The 20,611-nt window shown below is 39.2% G+C and overlaps 1 protein-coding gene across 3 annotated transcripts in view; it reads right to left on the bottom strand.

Annotated features, from left to right (window-relative positions):
• Positions 1 to 16,529: 16,529 nt before the first annotated feature.
• Positions 16,530 to 20,611, bottom strand: part of LOC124248468 (guanine nucleotide-binding protein G(s) subunit alpha isoforms XLas-like) — a 54,190-nt gene continuing 50,108 nt past the window's right edge. For all 3 annotated transcript variants that reach the window (XM_046678479.1, XM_046678480.1, XM_046678481.1), the window contains 7 exons: positions 18,595 to 18,649; positions 18,396 to 18,469; positions 18,225 to 18,283; positions 17,993 to 18,113; positions 17,687 to 17,817; positions 17,294 to 17,361; positions 16,530 to 17,031 (listed from right to left, as the gene is read on the bottom strand). In XM_046678479.1, coding sequence (XP_046534435.1) covers positions 16,885 to 17,031; positions 17,294 to 17,361; positions 17,687 to 17,817; positions 17,993 to 18,113; positions 18,225 to 18,283; positions 18,396 to 18,469; positions 18,595 to 18,649 — 655 coding nt within the window. In that variant the 3' untranslated portion in view covers positions 16,530 to 16,884. The remainder of the gene's footprint in view (positions 17,032 to 17,293; positions 17,362 to 17,686; positions 17,818 to 17,992; positions 18,114 to 18,224; positions 18,284 to 18,395; positions 18,470 to 18,594; positions 18,650 to 20,611) is intronic.

The raw sequence follows: 20,611 nt of genomic DNA, 5'->3' as shown, positions 1-20,611 counted from the left end.
CCAGCACACACCCCACACTGCGTTATTTTGGAACGTCATATTATTTTATTTCAATCAGCACACCTAAAAGATAAGAACTCCTTAAAAAAAACCCTACAATTTCTCTATCACACATTAAAAAATTATCACTAATTTTTAAAATATTGTTAAATCCAGTCACTGTTCAAATTTCCCTAATTATTTCATAATTTTTTAATAGTTGGTTCAAATCAGAATTCCAAATAGGTCTATACTCTGGGGAAGCAATCAGCAAAGTCTAAAATACAGAAAACTCCAGAGGACCAATGACTCTGGTCCTTCAGCAACTAAATTGCAAGGGAGGTAAAAAAAAAAAATAAAGAGAAGATGTATGAGACAGATAAACGAAATGCAACACGTGGGCCCTATCTAACCAATGGTCTCCTATGTTTCCTTCTAAACGCCTTATTGCTTTACCTTACACGTGCTATTGATTTTCCCCACCTTTATTGAAGGAAGATTGACAATAAAAATTGTATATATTTAAGTTGTACAACTCGATGTTTTGATACATGTATACATTGTGAAACATTCGCTACAATCAAGCTAATTAACATATCCATCACCTCACATAGTTACTATTTTCTTTTCCTTTTTTTTCCTTTGTGGCAAGAACACTTAAGATCTACTCTTTTAGCAAATCTCAAGTATACAATACAGTATTAACTACAGTCACATTGCTGTACATTCGGCCTCCAGAACTTACTCGTTTGCACAATGAAACTTTACCTCTTGGACAACGTCTCCTCTTTCCCCCCTCACCCCAGGCCCCTGGCAGCCACCATTCTGAGTCTCTATTTCTGTGAATTGGACTATCTAAGATTTCACAAGTGAGGGAGATGACGCGGTGTTTGTCTTTCTGTGTCTGGTTTATTTTACTCAGCATTATAACATCTAGCTTCATCCATATTTTCATAAGCAGCAGGATTTCCTTCTTTTTTAAGGCTGAATAATACTCCATTTTGTGTGTGTGTGTGTGTGTGTGTGTGTGTGTGTGTACGTATGCCGCATTTTCTTTATCCATTCATCCATAGACAGATTTAGGTTGCTTCCATGTCTTGCCTGTTGTGAATGATGCTGTGATGCCCACGGAGGGCAGACATCTCTTCAAGATACGGATTACATTTCCTTTGGCTGTATATTCTGAAGTGGGATTGCTGGATCATAAGGTTGTTCTACTTTTAATTTTTTGAGGAACCTCCATAATGTGTTCCATAATGACTGTACCCATTTATGGTCCCAACAACAGTATACACGAGTTTCCTATTCTCCACATCCTCACCAACACTCACCTTTTGCCTTTTCGATAACAGTCATTCTAACAGGTGTGAGGTGATATCTGATTGTAGTTTTGATTTGCATTTTCCTGATGATTAGTGATGTTGAGGACGTTTTCATATACCTGTTGGCTATTGATATTTCTTCAAGAAATGTCTACTCAGGTCCTTTGCCCATTTTATAATCAGGTTATTTATTTTTTTGCTATTGACTTGTGTGAGTTCCTTATTTTGGATATTAACCCCTTATCAGATATCTGCTTTGCACGTATATCCCCTATTCCATGGGTTGTCTTTTCACTTTGTTGATGGTTTCCTTTGCTGTGCAGAAGCTTTTGGTTTGATGCAATCCCACTTGTCTGTTTTTGCTTTTGTACCCTGTGCTTTCAGTGTCATATCCAAAAACTCATTGCCAGACCAATGTCAAGAAGCGTTTGTCCTAATTTTTTTCTATAAGTTTTATGGTTTCAGGTCTTATGTTTAGGTCTTTAATCCATTTTGAGTTGATTTTTGTGTATGGTATGAGATGAGTCCAGTTTCATTCTTCTGCATGTGGACGTCCAGTTGTCTCCTTTCTCCATTGGTACTCTTGTCGAAGATCAATTGACCATAGATGTATGGATTTATTTCTGGGTTTCTATTCTGTTCCATTGGTCTATATGTCCATTTTTATGCCAGTACCATACTGTTTTGATTACTGTAGCTTTGTAATATGTTTTTAAATCATGAAGTGTGATGCCTCCAGCATTGTTCTTCCTCTCAACATTGCTTTGGCTATTTGGGGTTGTCTGTGATTCCATATTAATTTTAGAGGGTTTTTTCTATTTTTGTAAAGAAGGCTTTTGGGACTTTAATAGAGAGTATATTGAATCTAGAGATCCTTTTGAGTAGTATGGATATTTTAACAAGATTAACTCTTCCAATCTAATTTCCTTCATCAGTTTTATAATTGTCAGTGTACCAGTCTTCCACTTATTTGGTTAAGTTTCTTTGTAAGTATGTTATTCCTTTTGTTGCTATTGTGAATGAGATTGTTAACTTCCTTTTTGGATAGTTTGTTGTTTGTGTATAGAAATGTGACTGATTTTTGTATGTTGATTTTTTTTATCCTGCAACTTTATTGAATGATTTATTAGTTCTAACCATTGTTTTGTTTCTGTTGAGTGTTTAGAGTTTTCTACATATATAATCATGTTATCTGAAAACAGAGAGAATTTTACTTCTTCCTTTCTAATTTTGATGTCTTTTATTTCTTGTCTAATTTCTCTGGCTACAACTTCTAGTACTATGCTGAACAGAAAAGGCAAGAGTGAGCATCCTTGCTTTGTACTGGATCTTAAAGGAAAAGCTTTCAGTTTTTTCCCATTGATTATGATGTTAGCTGTGGGATTTTCATCTATGGCCTTTATTGTGTTGATGTAAGTTCCTTCTATACCTATTTTGTTGAGAGTTTTTTTTTTATCATGAATGGATATTGAACTTTGTCAAATGTTTTTCTGCATCAATTGAGATGATCATGTGAGTTTTATCCTTAATTCTGTTAATGGGGTGGATCACATTGATTGATTCCCATATCTTGAATCATCCTTGTATTCCAGGGATAAATCCCACTGGGTCATGGAGTATGATCCTTTTAATGTGCTATTGAATTTAGTTTGTTAGTATTTTATTGAGGATTTTTGCATTTATGTTTATAAGAGATATTGGCCTGTGGTTTTGTTTTCTTGTAGTATCTTTATCTGAGTTTGGTATCAGGGTGATGCTGGCCTCGTAAAATGAGTTTGGAAGTGTTCGCTCTTCTTCTATTATTTTGGAAGAGTTTAAGAAGGATTGGTATTAATTTCTCTCTACACTTGGTAGAATTCACCCATGAAGCCATCTGGTCCTGGGCTTTGATTTGTTGGAAGGATTTTGATTACTAATTCAATCTTCTTCTTTATTATTGGTCTGTTCAGGCTTTCCATTTCTTGATTCAGTTTTGGCAGGTTGTATTTTTCTAGGTATTTATCTATTTCTTCTAGATTATCCATTTTGTGGGCATATAATTGTTCATAATAATCCATAATGATCCTTTTTATTTCTGAGGCATCCATTGTAATGTCTCCTCTTTCACTTCCGATTTTTTAAATTTGAGTCTTCTTTCTTTTTTTCTTAGTCTAGCTAAGAGCTTGTTGATTTTATCTTTTCAAAAAATCAATCCCTGGTTTTTTTCCTTTTGTTTTTCTATTCTCTATTTGATTTATTTCTGCTCTAATCGTCACGATTTCCTTCCTTTTGCTAACTTTAGGTATAGTTTGTTCTTATTTTTCTAGTTCCTTGGGGTGTAAATTTAAGTTGCTTGAGATTTTTCCTGTTTTTTAATGTAGGTCTTTGTCACTATGAAGTCCCTCTTAGTACTACTTTTGCTGCATCCATCTCATAATTGTTATGTCGTATGTTCATTCTTGTTGGTGTCAAGATACTTTTTAAATTCCCTTTTAATTTCCTCTTTTATCCAATAGCTGTTCAAAAGTGTGTTTCTTAGTTTTTACATATTTGTGAATTTTCTAATTGTTATTGATTTCTAGTTTCATTCCATTTTGGATGGGAAAGATATTTGGAATGATTTTGATCTTCTTAAATTTGTTAAGACTTGATTTGTGACCTAACATGTGATTTATCCTTGAGAATGTTTCATTTGTACTTGAGAAAAATGTGTATTTTTCTGTTGAGTAAAAAGTTCTGTATATATCTGTTAGCTCCAATTGGTCCATAGTGGTGTTCAAGTCAGCTATTTATTGATTTTCTGTCTGGATTTTCTATCCATTATTGAAGGGCTATTGATTTTTGCATGCTGATCTTATAAACCTGTTCTTTACTAAATTCTCATTTTTTACTACAGTCGTGCTCTGCATATTGACATTTCAGCTAATGACTGACTGCATATAAGATGGTGGCCCCATAAGATTAGTACCATAGAGCTTAGGTGTGTAGCAGACTATACCATCTAGGTTTGTGTAGGTACTGTAGGAGAGGAAGAAATTTTCCTCTACCCCTCTAGGTTCTTCTGCCTGGTCTAACAAATGAATTTACATGACAGAGATTAACAGGAGAAAAACAAACAAAAGTTTAATAACTTGTATACATGAGAGAAACCCAGGAAAACAGGAGCTTGCGTGGCCAAAGCCCTCACCTTAAATACCTCCCCTCAGCTAAAGACAAAAGAAGATGCTAGGGGTGGGGAGAGTCAGGAGCTTCAAAGGGAAGGAAGGCAATTAACAGGTGGGTGAAAGGAGCAAGTGTTTGGAAAAGAGGTATTTGGCCATACGGAAACAGAAGAACACCAAGGGAGCCCAACAAACAGCCCTTTTCTAGGTTCTTCCCTCTATATCACCTAGTTCATGTTATGTGAAGGTGATAACTCACTTCCTGAGACAGGTTTTTTAATCTGAATTCTTTTAGACAGTTAAGGGGGACATAAAAGAGAAAAATTTTCTGAGTCTTTGGTTCTTAAAAATAATCAGCCTAAAATAATCCTCATGTTAAAGAGACATTTTTTTTTAAGTTAAAAAAATGTTTTTATTTCAAATTAAAGGATTTTTTTTTATTTCCATGCAAAATAAGGGAGACTAACTTTCCAAGAGTTATTTCTGAAATTCAGTTAATTTTCTCCCAGTTGAACTAAAATAGCTTCTGGAAGTATCAATTGACCCACTTTTTTTTTAACTTTTTATTAAGATTATGATAGTTTACAACCTTGTGAAATTTCAGTTGTACATTATTGTTAGTCATGTTGTAGGTGCACCACTTCACCCTTTGTGCCCTACCCCCACCCCCCTTTCCCCTGATAACCACCAATCAGTTCTCTTTGTCTCTGTGTTTAACTTCCACCTATGAGTGGAATCATACAGAGTTTGTCTTTCTCTATCTGGCTTATTTCACTTAACATAATACCCTCAAGGTCCATCCATGTTGTTGTGAATGGGACGATTTCATCCTTTTTTATGGCTGAGTAGTATTCCATTATATATATATATACACACACCATATCTTCTTTTTCCAATCCTCAGTTGATGGGCACTTAGGTTGCTTCCACGTCTTGGCTATTGTAAATAATGCTGCGATGAACATAGGGGTGCATGGGACTTTTGGAATTGCTGATTTCAAGTTCTTTGGATAGATACCCAGTAGTGGGATGGCTGGGTCGTATGTTAGTTCTATTTTTAATTTTTTGAGAAATCTCCATACTGTTTTCCATAGTGGCTGCACCAGTTTGCATTCCCACCAACACTGTATGAGGGTTCCCTTTTCTCCACAGCCTCTCCAACATTTGTCACTCTTGGTTTTGGATATTTTTGCCATTCTACCAGGTGTAAGGTGATATCTTAGTGTAGTTTTGATTTGCATTTCCCTGATGATTAGTGATGATGAGCATCTTTTCATGTGTCTATTGGCCATCCATATATCTTCTTTGGAGAAATGTCTCTTCATGTCCCCTGCCCATTTTTTGATTGGGTTGTTTGATTTTTTGTTGTTGAGCTATGTGAGTTCTTTATATACTATGGAGATTAGCCCTTTGTCAGATATATAACTTGTAAATATTTTTTCCCAACTAGTGGGGTTTTTTTTTTTGTTTCAATCCTGCTTTCCCTTGCCTTGAAGAAGCTCTTTAGTCTGATGAAGTCCCATTTGTTTATTCTTTCTATTGTTTCCCTCATCTGAGGAGATATGGTGTCTGTAAAGATCCTTTTGATACTGATGTCAAAGAGTGTACTGCCTATATTCTCTTCTAGAAGACTTGTTGTTTCAGGTCTAATCTTTAGATCTTTGGTCCATTTTGAGTTTATTCTTGTGAATGGTGAGAAAAAATGGTCAATTTTCATTCTTTTACATGTGGCTGTCCAGTTTTCCCAGCACCATTTTTGAAGAGACTTTCTTTTCTCCATTGTAGCCCTCAGCTCCTTTGTTGAAGATAAGCTGTCCATAGATGTGTGGATTTATTTCTGCGCTTTCAATTTTGTCCCATTGGTATGTGCACCTGTTTTTGTACCAGTACCATGCTGTTTTGATTACTGTAGCTTTGTAGTATGTTTTGAAGTCAGGGATTGTGATGCCTCCAGCTGTGTTCTTCTTTCTCAGGATCTATTTAGCAATTCGGGGTCTTTTGTCGCCCCATATGAATTTTAGGATTCTTTGTTCAATTTCTGTAAAGAATGTCATTGGGATTCTGATTGGGATAGCATTGAATCTGTAGATTGCTTTAGGTAGTATGGACATTTTAACTATGTTTATTCTTCCAATCCATGTGCATGGAATGTCTTTCCATCTCTTTATGTCATCATCAATTTCTTTCAGGAAAGTCTTGTAGTTTTCGTTGTATGGGACTTTCACTTCCTTGGTTAAATTTACCCCAAGGTATTTAATTCTTTTTGTTGCTATTGTGAATGGGATTGAGTTCTTGAGTTCTTTTTCTGTTAGTTCATTGTTAGCGTATAGAAATGCTACTGATTTATGTATGTTGATTTTATACCCTGCAACTTTGCTGTAGCTGTTGATTATTTCTAATAGTTTTTCTATGGATTCTTTGGGGTTTTCTATATATAAGATCATGTCGTCTGCAAACAGCGAGAGTTTCACTTCTTCATTGCCTATTTGGATTACTTTTATTTCTTTTTCCTGCCTAATTGCTCTGTCCAAAACCTCCAGTACTATGTTAAATAAGAGTGGTGAGAGTGGGCATCCCTGTCTTGTTCCTGTTCTCAGATGGATGGCTTTCAGTTTTTGCCCATTGACTATGATGTTGGCTGTGGGTTTGTCATATATGGCCTTTATTATGTTGAGGTACATTCCTTCTATACCCATTTTATTGAGAGTTTTTATCATAAATGGATGTTGGAGTTTGTTGAATGCTTTCTCTGCATCTATTGAGATGATCATGTGGTTTTTGTTTCTCATTTTGTTAATGTGGTGTATCACATTGATTGACTTGCGGATTTTGAACCATCCCTGTGTCCCTGGTATAAATCCCACTTATCGTGGTGTATAATCTTTTTAATGTATTGCTGTATTCGGTTTGCCAAAATTTTATTGTGGATTTTTGCGTCTATGTTCATCAGTGATATTGGCCTGTAGTTTTCCTTCTTTGCGTTGTCCTTGTCAGGTTTTGGGATCAGGGTGATGTTGGCTTCATAGAATGTGTTAGGGAGTGCCCCATCTTCCTCAATTTTCTGGAATAGTTTGAGAAGGATAGGTATTAAATCTTCTTTGAATGTTTGGTAGAATTCTCCAGAGTAGCCATCTGGTCCCGGACTTTTATTTTTGGGGAGGTTTTTGATTACTATTCCAATTTCTTTACTTGTGATTGTTCTATTCAGATTCTCTATTTCTTCCTGCTTCAGTTTTGGGAGGTTGTAAGAGTCTAAGAATTTATCCATTTCTTCTAGGTTGTCCGATTTGTTGGCATATAGTTTTTCATAGTATTCTCTTACAATATTTTGTATTTCTGTGGTATCCATTGTGATTTCTCCTCTCTCATTTCTAATTTTATTTATTTGAGTCTTCTCTCTTTTTTCTTAGTGAGTCTGGCTAAGGGTTTGTCAATTTTGTTTATTTTTTCAAAGAACCAGCTCTTTGTTTCATTGATCCTTTCTACTGTCTTTTTTGTTTCAATTTCATTTATTTCTGCTCTAATTTTTATTATTTCCCTCCTTCTACTGACTTTGGGTTTTGTTTGTTCTTCTTTTTCTAATTCTGTTAGGTGTCATTTGAGATGGCTTATCTGACATTTTTCTGTTTATTGAGGTGAGCCTGTATTGCAATGAATTTCCCTCTTAGGACTGCTTTTACTGAGTCCCAAATGAGTTGGTATGGTGTGTTTTCATTTTAATTTGTCTCCAGATAATATTTGATTTCTTCCTTAATTTCTTCAATAATCCATTGTTTGTTCAGTAGCATGTTGTTTAGTCTCCACATTTTTGCCCCTTTCCCAGCTTTATTCTTGTAGTTGATTTCTAGTTTCATAGCATTATAATCGGAAAAGATGTTTGCTATTATTTCAACCTTCTTGAATTTGTTGAGGCTTGCTTTATTTCCCAAGATATGGTCTATCTTTGAGAATGTTCCATGCACATTTGTGAAGAATGTGTAACCTGCTGATTTTGGATGGAGTGTTCTCTATATATCTATTAAGTCCATCTGGTCTAATTTTTCATTTAATTCTATAATTTCCTTTTTGACTTTCTGTGTGGATGATCTATCCATTGGCGTTAATGGGATGTTGATGTCCCCTACTATTATTGTATTGTTGTTGATGTCTCCTTTTAGTTTTGTTAATAGTTGCTTTACATATTTTGGTGTTCCTGTGTTGGGTGTGTATATATTTATAAGTGTTATGTCTTCTTGGTGGAGTATCCCTTTTATCATTATAAACTGCCCTCTCTTTATCTGTTTTGCTTTGAAGTCTACTTTGTCTGATATAAGTATGGTGACACCTGCTTTCTTTTGTTCATTATTAGCTTGGAGTATCATCTTTCATCCCTTCACTCTGAGTCTGTGTTTATCTTTGGGGCTAAGGTGTGTTTCCTGAAGGCAGCATATTGTTGGGTCTTGTTCTTTAATCCATCCTGCCACTCTGTGTCTTTTGATTGGAGAGTTCAATCCATTTACATTTAGAGTGATTATTGAAATGTGGGGGCCTAACGCTGCCATTTTATCTCTTGTTTTCCAGTTCTCTTGCATTGCTTTTGTTTCCTGTCCCATGGATTTTGGACTACCAATTCAGGTAGGTAGATTTCTATATTGGCTCTCTTCTTATTTGTAATTTGTGTCTTTGTTCTTGTAATTTGTTTAGTGGGTACCATGTAGTTTGTATACAACATCTCATGGATGAGAGAGTCCATTTTCTGATAGCCTATTATTTCCTTAGGTTAAGCCATTCCATCCCTTTCTTCCTCCCCTTCTAGGTTGTTTTTGTCAGTTTTTTTTCTTCCTTCTTGTGTTGTGAGTTTGTGGTTAAAATGACAAGATTATATTTATTCTTGGTGTTTCCCTTCCTTTTATCTTTAATGTTATACTTAGCCTTTGCTAATCTGTTCTGATGAAGAGCTGCAACTTTCTGATTTTGTCTTTCTACTTATCTCCTTAGCTCTGGGTTTTGTAACCCCTTTCCTTTGTTTGATTTTTCAGGTATGAGGGTCTTCCTGAGCATTTCTTGTAGGGGAGGTCTTGTGGCAATGAACTTCCTTAACCTTTGTTTATCTGAGAACGTTTTTATTTCTCTATCATATTTGAAGGATATTTTTGCTGGATGGAGTATTCTGCGCTGCAAGTTTTTGTCCTTCAGAGTTTTGAATATATCATTCCACTCTCTTCTAGCCTGTAAGGTATCTGCTGAGAAATCTGCTGACAGCCTTATGGGCGTTCCTTTGTAGGTTATTTTCTTCTGCCTTGCTGCCCTTAGTATTTTCTCTTTGTCATTGACTTTTGCTAGCTTCACTACTATATGCGTTGGGGTTGGTCTTTTTACATTGATAATGTTTGGAGATCTATTAGCTTCCGTCACATGGAGTTCCATCTCTCTCCCCAGGTTTGGGAAGTTCTCAGCCATTATTTCTTTGAACAGGCTTTCTGCCCCCTTCTCCTTCTCTTCTCCCTCTAGGATACCTATAGTCCTTATGTTGCATTTCCTAATTGAGTCAGATATTTTTTGGAGAGTTTCTTCATTTCTTTTTAGTCTTAGTTCTCTTTCCTCCTCTATCTGCAGCATTTCTATATTCCTATCCTCCAAATTGCTAATTCTGTCTTCCATATTATTCACCCTACTGTTCAGAGAGTGCAGATTTTTCTTACTCTCCTCCATCGTGTTCTTCATCTCCAAGATTTTTGTCTGTTTGGTTCTTCTATATAGTATCAAGCTCTTTTGTGACATAGCTCCTGAACTTGTTGAGTTGTCTATCTGTATTCTCTTTTAACTCATTGAGTTTTTAAATAATGGCTATTTTGAATTCATTGTCATTTAAGTTATAGATTTCAGTGTCTTTGAGATTGTTTTCTGGGTACTTGTCATTTTCCTTCTGTTTGGGAGATTTAATATATTTTTTCATACTGCGTGATGGCATTGATTTGTGCCTCCGCATAGAGATAGGGTTTAGTTACTGCTTCCACTTGCTTCTACTGGAATCGGGGGGGTGGGGGGAGCACCTGTGTAATCTGCACTGACCAAGATCACTGTCAGCTATTGCTGACTGGACCTGGGCCCCTCCTTGTGGTCACAGTGGCCCTGTGGGGTCTCTCATCAGCTGTTTCCACTGTCGCTCCACTGATGCATGCACACGCCCACACTTGGTGCTGTGGCAATGCTATGAGCGTGTCCACTGGCAGAAAGATGGTTGCAGGTACTAGGCTGTCCGGGGGTCAGAGAGTTTTCACCTATCTCCACCTCCTCCCAGGGGGAAGTCCGTCCACCTTCCGATGTATAGCAGCATGGGTCTCTCAGGTGTCCTGAGATGCTGTGTGGATATCCTTTGTTGACCAAGGAATGTCCGATTAGTTGTAGTTCAAAGGGGGAGAGACAAAGAAAACTGCTCACTCTGCCATGTTGCTGACATCCTTCAAGAGACGTATTTTGGGATGGCAAATTTTATTCCCCTTCAGTACACTCTATGATGTTCACACAACAATGACATCACCTAACGACATATTTCTGAGAGCATGTCCCTGTTGTTAAGTGACACATGACTGTAATTATTTTTCTCTGAATCTTTTTTTGGGGGAGAGTCATGACATTTAATATATAATTTGCAATAAAAGATAGTTTTACTTCTTCCTTTCCAATTCTCAGGACTCTAACTGCTTTCTTTTGTCACAATAAATTGGCTTATATGTCCAATACAATGATAAATAGCTTTTAGAGGTTCCCCATGAAGTAAAATGTTGGTTTTTGAAGAAAAATATATTTTATATACATATGAACTGTACTATATGTTATTTATAGATGTTATATATATAGTATACATATGTTTTACATATAGTAATTATATTAAGAAAGCATACATTAATTACTATTTTATTGGATTTCTAAAAATATATTCTAAAAATTCTAAATATAAGTGAGTATTGAATTTTGGCAAATTTTACAATTTTACTAGTATCAAACTAACCTTGAATTCATAGGATAAATCTCACCTAGGCATGACATATTATTATTTAAATCTAATATTGGATTCTGCTTCCTTGTATTTTAAGATTTTCACATTGATATTCATAAGTGAGATTAGTCTGTAATGTTATATTTGGATGCAATCTTTGGGATGTTTCAGAATCAATGTTATATTTCGTAACAATAATTTAAAAGTTTTCCTTTGGTTACACTCTGGAATAATTTAAGTAGCATTGGAATTATTTGACCTTTAAAGGTTTAGTAGAATTCTCTGTAAAACTACCTGGGTCTGGTGCCTTTTTCCTTTTCTTCATTTTAAAAAAAATTTAAAGTATAATGTATATACTGAAAACTGCATAAATCATAAGTGTACAGTTCAATGAATTTTCTCAAATGGGATATATTTGGTTAATCAGCATTTAGGTCAAGAAACAGACACAACACCCCAGAAGCCTTCCTCATGTTTCCTTCCAGTTGTTGGCTTCCCACTCCAACAAGATCCTGGAGCTGCTCTATCATGATGCTCTCTAACTAGACTCTGTAAGTTTTTCTATGGTAACTGATTTTTTTTGGTCTCCACTGGGGTCAATTTTGATAAACAGTATTTTCTGGACAATTATCTAATTCATCTAGGCCTCCAGATTGATTTAGATAGAATTATGCAAATTAGTCTCTTATGATTTGACAGTTTTTTGCCTGCTATCCCCCCTAATCCTTAGAAGCTACAGAACTGGATATATCTTTCTAGATGTTCCATCAAGGTCCATGCATATAAATCCCTCTGTGTGTGTAAGAGTATTATTGAACAGACACTTTTCTCTCTGTCTGTCTAGCTAGCTAGTTATTTATCTAGCCATCTATTTATCTTACTATCTAGTATCTATGTGTATCTTGCTATCTATGTGTATCTAGAGGAAGGGCATCTACAAAGCATTTGCATTCCTGATAAAAGAGAGAATTAGTTGGGCTGTCCTTTTCCTCTCTTTTCTGCCTTGGGCTAAGATGCAATACCATCTTGCAACCATGATAGAGAAACCGAGAGAACTGCGGGAGTATTGGCCCTGGAATTGATGAGCAGCTGAATAGCATGGGGAACCAGCTAGCTCCAGAATTCTTGGGAAGCGAGTGAGATACAAGCCTCTGTTTGTCTGTGCTACTCCAAGTCAGAGTTCCGTAACTTGCAGCTGAACACATTCCTGATACAATAAGATAGGCAAAACCAGAAAACTTCATTTGTTCATCATATATGAATGTTTGGACACAGGAAAATTATAGTAGAGACCCCCAAATTCTCCAACTCTAAAATATGAACTTGAGTAGCAATTAAATTAAGTGCTTATTGCACTGGCCTTTTTAGTATAATCATTGTTAAAAACATAATTTGCATCAATTATTCACAGTGTTTTAGGTATAATTTGCCTTTTTCATTTTTGCGCAATGGGAGTATAGATTTGGTACATCTTTTACAAATGATAAGGTATATCCCCATAGGGTTTCAAAAGGATTAAGGGCTTAGAACAGTGCTGAGCACATGGTAAAGAGCTCCATAAATGTTAACTGTAATGTTTTAATAATTAATATTAATCAAAAATAATGTTAGTTACTCGTGCTTGGATGGCTAGCTCCATCTCATCCTTTGTATTCCATAAGAAAAGTCACCTCCTCCGAGAGGCCTTCCCTGGCTACTCTATCTGAAGTGGAATCCGTCCCCCAAAATCTCCCACTCCCTATTGCCCCCAACCTGTTTATTAGCCCAGAGACCTTGTCACCATCTGTAATTCTTAGGATTATTTATTTGGTAAATGCATGTCTCTCCTGATAGAATATAAACCCCATGAAAGCAGATTCCTAGTGGTGGGCCATAGATTCTATACTCTCTACACATTTGCTGAATACAAAGACCCAAAATGTCCAGGAAACTATTATGATAAAACAATGACATTTGACATCGGGCTGGGCAGAGGTGGCCATTTCTTTTGGTATAATTTTGCCCACATTTAAATAAAACCGAAGGTGGATAAAAAAATCTGCCCAATTCTGGACCTACCTCGTATTAGGCCTCATCAGGGGGCTTAGTGCTTTATTATTATTATTATCTTTTAATCTCTTAAAGATCAATAAATATTTATACCATTTTGCCTATACATCTTCATAAAGTGTGGCATGAATTGTTACCTTTAGAAAAATACGTTGTTTTGCCTTTGAATAGAGATGTAAAATTCAGCTAAAAAATTGAAAACTAATGGTTTCTTGTAATCAAAAATTTAGATGAAATTATTCATAATTTTTTTGGCTTTCTGAAGATGCTGAAATTCAGATTTTTAAAGTAGACCTATAAAAGTTATGTTTGGAATCGGGTCAGAGGGAAAATAATGAAAGCGTTTCTGATAGAAGGAATGAATCTTAAGGAAGAGAAGGAGCCCTCAAACGTCTGAGCGACAGCAGGCGACCCCAGGACAAACCTCTGGCGTGAGTACGTCCAGCGCCGACGGCGCCCCCCCCCCCCCCCCCGCCACCGCCTCTACCCCATCATCGCTGCTCCATCCGGAATCCAACGGAGCCCGGCAGGATTTCCGCTTGGGGTCACCGGTAATGGCCTCCTGACAACTGGCATCCTGGAAGGGACACCGGGAGACCTTTTCCTTTGGTATCCTCACAGCGACAGTGCAGCGTAGTCAGGCCGTGGGCTTTGGCTGCCTAGTTTGAAGCCCGTTTTCCCCGCTTACCAGCTGCCCTCTTGGGGCAGTTACTGTGGCCTCTCTAGGCCTCCGGTTCCTCATTTGTAAAATGGCCTAACGGCCTAACCTGTCTCACTGGGCAGTGATTGGCACATAATAGGTGCAGGATAACCAGGATTTTCATTACGCTCCTCGGGGAAGTTATCACAAAGTCTCTGCCGGGTTTAACCAGCAAGGGAGGGCTTCCGGGGTATCATTTTATTTAGCATAACTGCTTTATGGCTTGGGAATTTCTTTTCTTTTTTTTATTTTTTGAGGAAGATTAGCCCTGAGCTAACATCTGTCAATCCTCCTCTTTTTGCTGAGGAAGACGGGCCCTGAGCTAACATTCGTGTCCACCTCCCTCTACTTTATATGTGGGACGCCTGCCACAGCATGGCTTGCCAAGTGGTGCCATGTCTGCACCCAGGATCCAAACCTGCAAACCCTGGGCCACGGAAGTGGAACGTGCGCACTTCACCACTGTACCACCCGACCCCTGTTTTCTAATTTTGACAAACATGCGGCCACTGCTGTGGCAATCTTAGGTGGATTGTTCAGAGAAGGTTCCAGAATTTCTATGTGGGCGGGGCATACAGGCTGCCATCTTGGAGGAGGGGTTATGGGGCTGGTGTCGACCCTTTATTTTGCGTTAGGACAGCCTTTCCTTAGAAAGGTATTTGTGTTGTGGGCTGGTCTTGTAGTTACACTTGGTGGCTGGTGCCCAGGTTTTAGTTAGTTGCGTTTATTTGGAGTACTTTGGAGATTATGGGAATTTTTTGCCTGGTCTTCTGGCTATATTTGCATAGCAAGGGCTTATGTAGACTGTTAATTTGGTGATCGTGTTAACCTGGCAGGGGGCGGCTTTTGAGGGTTGTTTCATAACTAAATCTGCATAGCAAGTACAGTTTTTATGTGGATTGACTATGATACGGGAAGTTTTGGGAGGGTTTAGGAGGTGGAGTAATTGCTACTTTTTCTGCCCTCCTTGGGGCTCATTTTGCTCACTTCTGGTAAACTATGCTCCGTAATTAATTTGGCTGGGATTAATTTGATCTGGAAAACAGAGCAGGAAGTGGATTTTTGTCCTGAACTACAGAATCAACTTCATTAATGTCCCATTCTGCCAGTTTCAGAGGGTGTAATGGTTGATGCTGGGGACAAGCTGGTCTCCTCCCCCCACCGTCCAGGAAGCCACACCAAGGTGACCACAAGCTTAAGGGATGAACCTGGGGGTGAAGGATAGGGAGCCCAAGTGGAGCTCAGGTCCAAGCCACAATCTATTACAGCTTCACCAAGTTTGATGTGGGGCCCATGGGTGCAGATGACCACCCCCTCCCCACAATAATGGATGTGTTTTATTGGCATTTCATTTCATTGTGAGTGAAGTTCCACGTTTTCCCCATTTTTTAGGTAAATTGCATGTTTATGTACTTTGCCCATTTTTGTGATGGGTTTGCTTATTAATTCTTCAGAGCTCTTTGCTTATAGGGAATTTAACCTCTTGTTACAGATTTTTACCCAGCCCCCACCCCCATTCATATGGTTTTCTATGTGATTTTAATATTTATGTAGTCTGTTCCTCCCTCTCCCCTTTATGGCTCTTGGATCTTAGGTCATGCTTACAGAGGCCTTCTATAAACCGATACTTTAATTGTAAAAATAGCCGTTTTTAAAGTACCTCTTTGTATTTAAACCTGTGTTTAAGCGTGTGACTGAATTCATTTGTGTATGGAATGAGGTAGGGATCTAGCTTAAATTTTCCCCCAAATAGCTAGCCAGTTGTTTCCATCCCATTTCTTTGATGGCTCTTGTTCTATTTGCTCTCCCAGCTTCATTGAGGTGTAATTGACAAAACTGCAAGATATTTAGTGTACAGTGCGATGATTGAATATATGTATATATTGTGCACCATTTCTTGAATAACCCCACTTTCCCTCACAGATTTGAAACTGCATTCCTAAACTTCCCCCACGTAATTGGGTCCATATCTTAAGACTGAACAGAAAGTCAAAATCTAACACCTATTTTGGGGAGACTCTGGGTAAACAGGCAGAGCATGTGACCCTGTCTAAGGGCCTGAGTTGGTAGAATCTCCGCAAAGGCAGCGACTCTGAGCGACAGAGTTCTCCCACAGGGCCTAGGGGTTTTCCACAAGGCATGGGTTTGGGAGCACCGGGTGGACATTTTGTATTATTTGCAAATTGTTTTCAGAAACCCAAAGATTAGGTCAACAAAAACAGAGAGAGGGAAGATTCTCCACCCACATATAAGCCCGGGGCCTTGTCACCTCAGCAGGAGGCCTCCCTACTTCTGATGCAGTCAGATCCATGACCAATGGGCGTTTGCTCGAAACCGCAAATAACCCACAGGAGTCACATCCTCTGCTCACATTTAATTTTTATTTTGATTTTTTTAATGCTGCACAAGACGATATTCATTTCATTTATTTCATTTATTTCTTTATTTCTGTTTGCTGCTGTTATGTTACTTACTGAAAGAGAGAGGGAACTTTTGTGGCCTGTTTCTTTTTCTGTAGGCCGCCTTAAGCTTTCTAAATTTGGAATATATTTAAGCAAGCTGAAGGGAGCAGGGGGTTTCGCCAAATCACTCGAGGGGGAAGGGAAAGGTGGCTTTGTTAATCATGCCCTATGGTGGGTGATTAACTGCGTGTACAATTACGTTTCACTTTTAATTAATTGTGCTTAAGGCTTTAATTAAACTGGGCGTTCCCTTCTTAGAGCAGCTCATACTGACGGAGGTGCATGCGCTGGATGATGTCCCGGCAGTCGTTGAACACCCTGCGGATGTTCTCGGTGTCCACAGCGCAGGTGAAGTGGGGGTAGCAGTAGTGGCGCCCGTCCCCACTAGCGGTGCTGATTCTCTGCGGCACAAACATAGGGGAACATGGTTAGTGCCACCTGTGCGGACACCCCCTCATCGTTCATGGGGACATCGACCAAGGACTGCTGACCAGCTATTGTTAAAACCAAGTAAGGGGGGTTGCAAACGCTGAAATGCACACTGGCCATCCGTGAGATAAAACTGAAGAACTGGATAGTTTAATCCCCAAATTTAGAATTAAGTAATCTTACATCCTTTAGAGGAAGAGGGCAAGCAAAGAGAACTAAAGACAGTCTACTCACCAGAAATTCGTCACGGATGAAGTACTTGGCCCGGGTCACGCGTGGGTCCTCTCCGGGCTCGGGAGTAGCTATGAAGAATAGAAATATTTTGTTACTGAAAGTAATTGAAAGGTTGGAGCACAGCTAGAGTGCTGGCACCCCTGCAGCCCCTTCACTTCGTGGATTTCTCCAGATGCAAGTGAGTGGAAATAAGTTTTCTTGCTTCCCCTACAGAGCCTTTATAGTTTGCAGGGGCTGCGGGGAGATTTCCGTTCTCGGAGGTGGTTCATTTAGGTGATTTTTAAAATTCACCTAAATGAACCACCTCCGGGAATGGAAATTTTTAACGTGCGTGACTGTACAGGGCCAATAAGCTGAAATGTATGCCAATCAACTGCATAAGGCCATACGTACCATCCTCAGGAGTAGTGTAGCGAGCAAATTCTGGAAAGTAGTCCTCAATTTTCGATTTTCCAGCAAGGACTTTCTCAGCGAGCAGGTCTTGCTTGTTGAGGAACAGAATCACAGAGATGGTGCGCAGCCATCTAACAAAGAGGGAAGCAGGTTTAACGCACAGGAACAGAGAGCATTCTTTCTGCAAGGGCTTTGGGATGCCCGCGCAAGATTCTTGTCTATAGCAGTACAAACGCAGGGCCATGAGGTCAGTAATAGGACTCCTGGACAAGCAGCTGGGAGGGAGCCGGGGGTCGCTCCACACACCTGTTATTCCAGATGCTCTTGAAGAGGTTCAGGGCCTCCTGCAGGCGGTTGGTCTGGTTGTCCTCCCGGATGACCATGTTGTAGCTGCTGCTGGCCACCACGAAGATGATGGCAGTCACATCTTCAGCACAAGAAAGCAAAAGAAAAAGTAATGCATGTTAGAAGCGAAAATGATCCTTAATTAAAAAAGCAGAATGCCCTTAAAGAGCAGAGAAGCCCACGGCTTCCATACCATTGAAGCATTGGATCCATTTGCGGCGTTCATCGCGCTGGCCACCCACGTCAAACATGCTGTAGGACAGAAACGACACCTGGTCACTCCGAAGGGCTCCCACCTGCCACCGTTCTGACTGCCAGAGGGAACGCTGAGGACCCACTGTCTCTGTTTTTTTAATTCACTTACTGGAAGTTGACTTTGTCCACCTGGAACTTGGTCTCAAAGATTCCAGAAGTCAGGACGCGGCAGCGGAGCAGATCCTAAAACAGAATCTAGGTCAACGGATCTCACCACAGAAATATTAGCAGTCTCCAATCTGGAGCAGAAATCTTGACCAGCTTGGAAAGAGGGCTCCAAGTCCTCGATTATGAGAACTTTTGCCTACCTGGTCGCTGGGCACATAGTCAGCCTGCTTGATGACATCAATCTTGTCCAGGAAGCTGGGAGGAAAAGAAAGACACATGGGGGTGTTGAGAGGGCTCACGCCAAGTGGCTCACCATTCCTGTCTCTCTACAAAGTCAAGCCAAATGGAAACGATCATCCCGCACTTACATGGCATTGAGTCAAAGAGATTCTGCTCATCTTGGTTACATTTATCACTCAAAGCTTATGCTTAAGTTCTGCTTGTTCCCACCTTTCTAAGGTAAGTGTGTATCGCTGACAAGTAGATCTAGCGATCAGGAACTAGCCTCTCTGGCCCCTGGCCTACGGGGACAGCCCAGGGCACTGGTGGGGGTTCTGGTCTTGTTCTAATTTTGAAGGCTGGTTCTATCCAAATCAACCAGCAGAGGGCCCAAAATCAGGCCTGTCAGATTTTGCGCCATTTCATATTGATTGACTAAAAAGTTGCAGTTTCAAATTGTTTGGCTTTGACTAAAAAATGGCAAGTAGTGTTTTTAAAAAAAGAAACATTTAAAAGCAGGGCTTTTTCCCCCAAGGAACTAATGAAAATGAGATTGTTTGAGTTATTCAAAATGGGTATCCCTTCCTTCTAACTTTTTAAGAATCTCACTTATTAAAGAGAACAAAAGAAGTTGCCACAAAGGGGCCCTTTTTGCCCTAACCACACGGAACAGGAAACAAACACAAAGTTCCCTTCCGTTAATGGAACACTCCAGATATGAAACTTTTAGTTTTCAAAAAATCTCACGCCGTCCAGGTGATGGGTCCTCCTATGGGCTGGGAGCATGTACACAGAGGGGCTGGGGTCTCAGAGACTACCAGCCGTGACAAGAAAGCTTTCTGTGGAAAAGCACTGTTTCCCACCTCCCCCTCCACCGCTGGCACTTTTCCCAAAGCAAGAAATCTCTTGCTCGTGTTGCTCGACTAGACACACCTAAGGAAAAATCACTTTGGAAAGACCAGACTAATTTAATTAATATGGAGAATGGTAAAACCAGCTTTTTGGGGCTGGGGGGGGGGTTGGTGGGGAAGTTGGAATTGTTTTAAAGTGGGCTAATCAGAAAAGAAAAATCACAAAGGGAGAAAAGTCTATTTAAAGAAATTCTATAAGTTTTTTCCTCCTTCCTTTTTACCAGTTTCGAGTTAGTCTGGCTCGGAGGATATACTAACTTGCCCAATCAGTCTTACATTACAGCACCAGGCCAGAAATAGCTCCCCAGCCGCCCTGGCCTCCAGCGCGTTGCCATGGCAACCGAACCACAGTTCTATAAATAGATCATCAGCACCAAATCTTGTGAGAGAGACATCTGGAGTGGGGCCAGCCAAACCCCAGTTCAACAAATAAAAATACGCGGCTTCAGAAATGGGCAAGGTACCAGTGTCTCAACTTTAACATAAAGGCAGTTAGACCAGAAGCGTCCTGGTCAGTGCCAAGGCGGGGCTGTTTTAATCATCCCGTCGGGGAAGACATTTGAAAAGTTTTAAGCTCTGTTCCCCTTTTCTCTGAGTTTCCTTAAAACTTTCCATAAACTGTGCAGATGTTGCCGTTTTCAGATAAAGTTGCAGTAGTAATTTAACATTGCTTAAAAAAAATCTTTTAAATGGTATGAGATTTAAAAAACAACAAAAAACCCTGGCTAAACTGTTAATTAACGAAGTTGGTACACCCTCCACCCTCCCCCGCTTCCAGAACACTCAACACTGGGATGGTTAAACCCTCCTAATCTCTCGTACCTGTACTTCTGACTTGGATCCAAAATACAAAACGCAAACAATTCCAGGATTTCCATTTGTTTTGCGTTACTATAATTAGCACTTCCAGCTTTTAGTTCAAACTTTTGTGAAAATCAGGGACTTTGTTGAAGAGGGGGTGGGGGTTGGGGTCACAGGGACTGGCCGAAATGGACTGTTTTTCTGTTCCTTGAAAAAATATACAAATTTCCTTGTATATTAAACCATGAAACAGCTCTATGTGTGACCATTGAAAATCATCAGACGC

Source organism: Equus quagga, chromosome 12 (assembly GCF_021613505.1).
Source record: "Equus quagga isolate Etosha38 chromosome 12, UCLA_HA_Equagga_1.0, whole genome shotgun sequence".
NCBI lineage: Eukaryota > Metazoa > Chordata > Mammalia > Perissodactyla > Equidae > Equus > Equus quagga.
The sequence above is the reverse complement of the archived record's forward strand: the minus strand, read 5'-3'. Positions and strand labels throughout refer to the sequence as shown.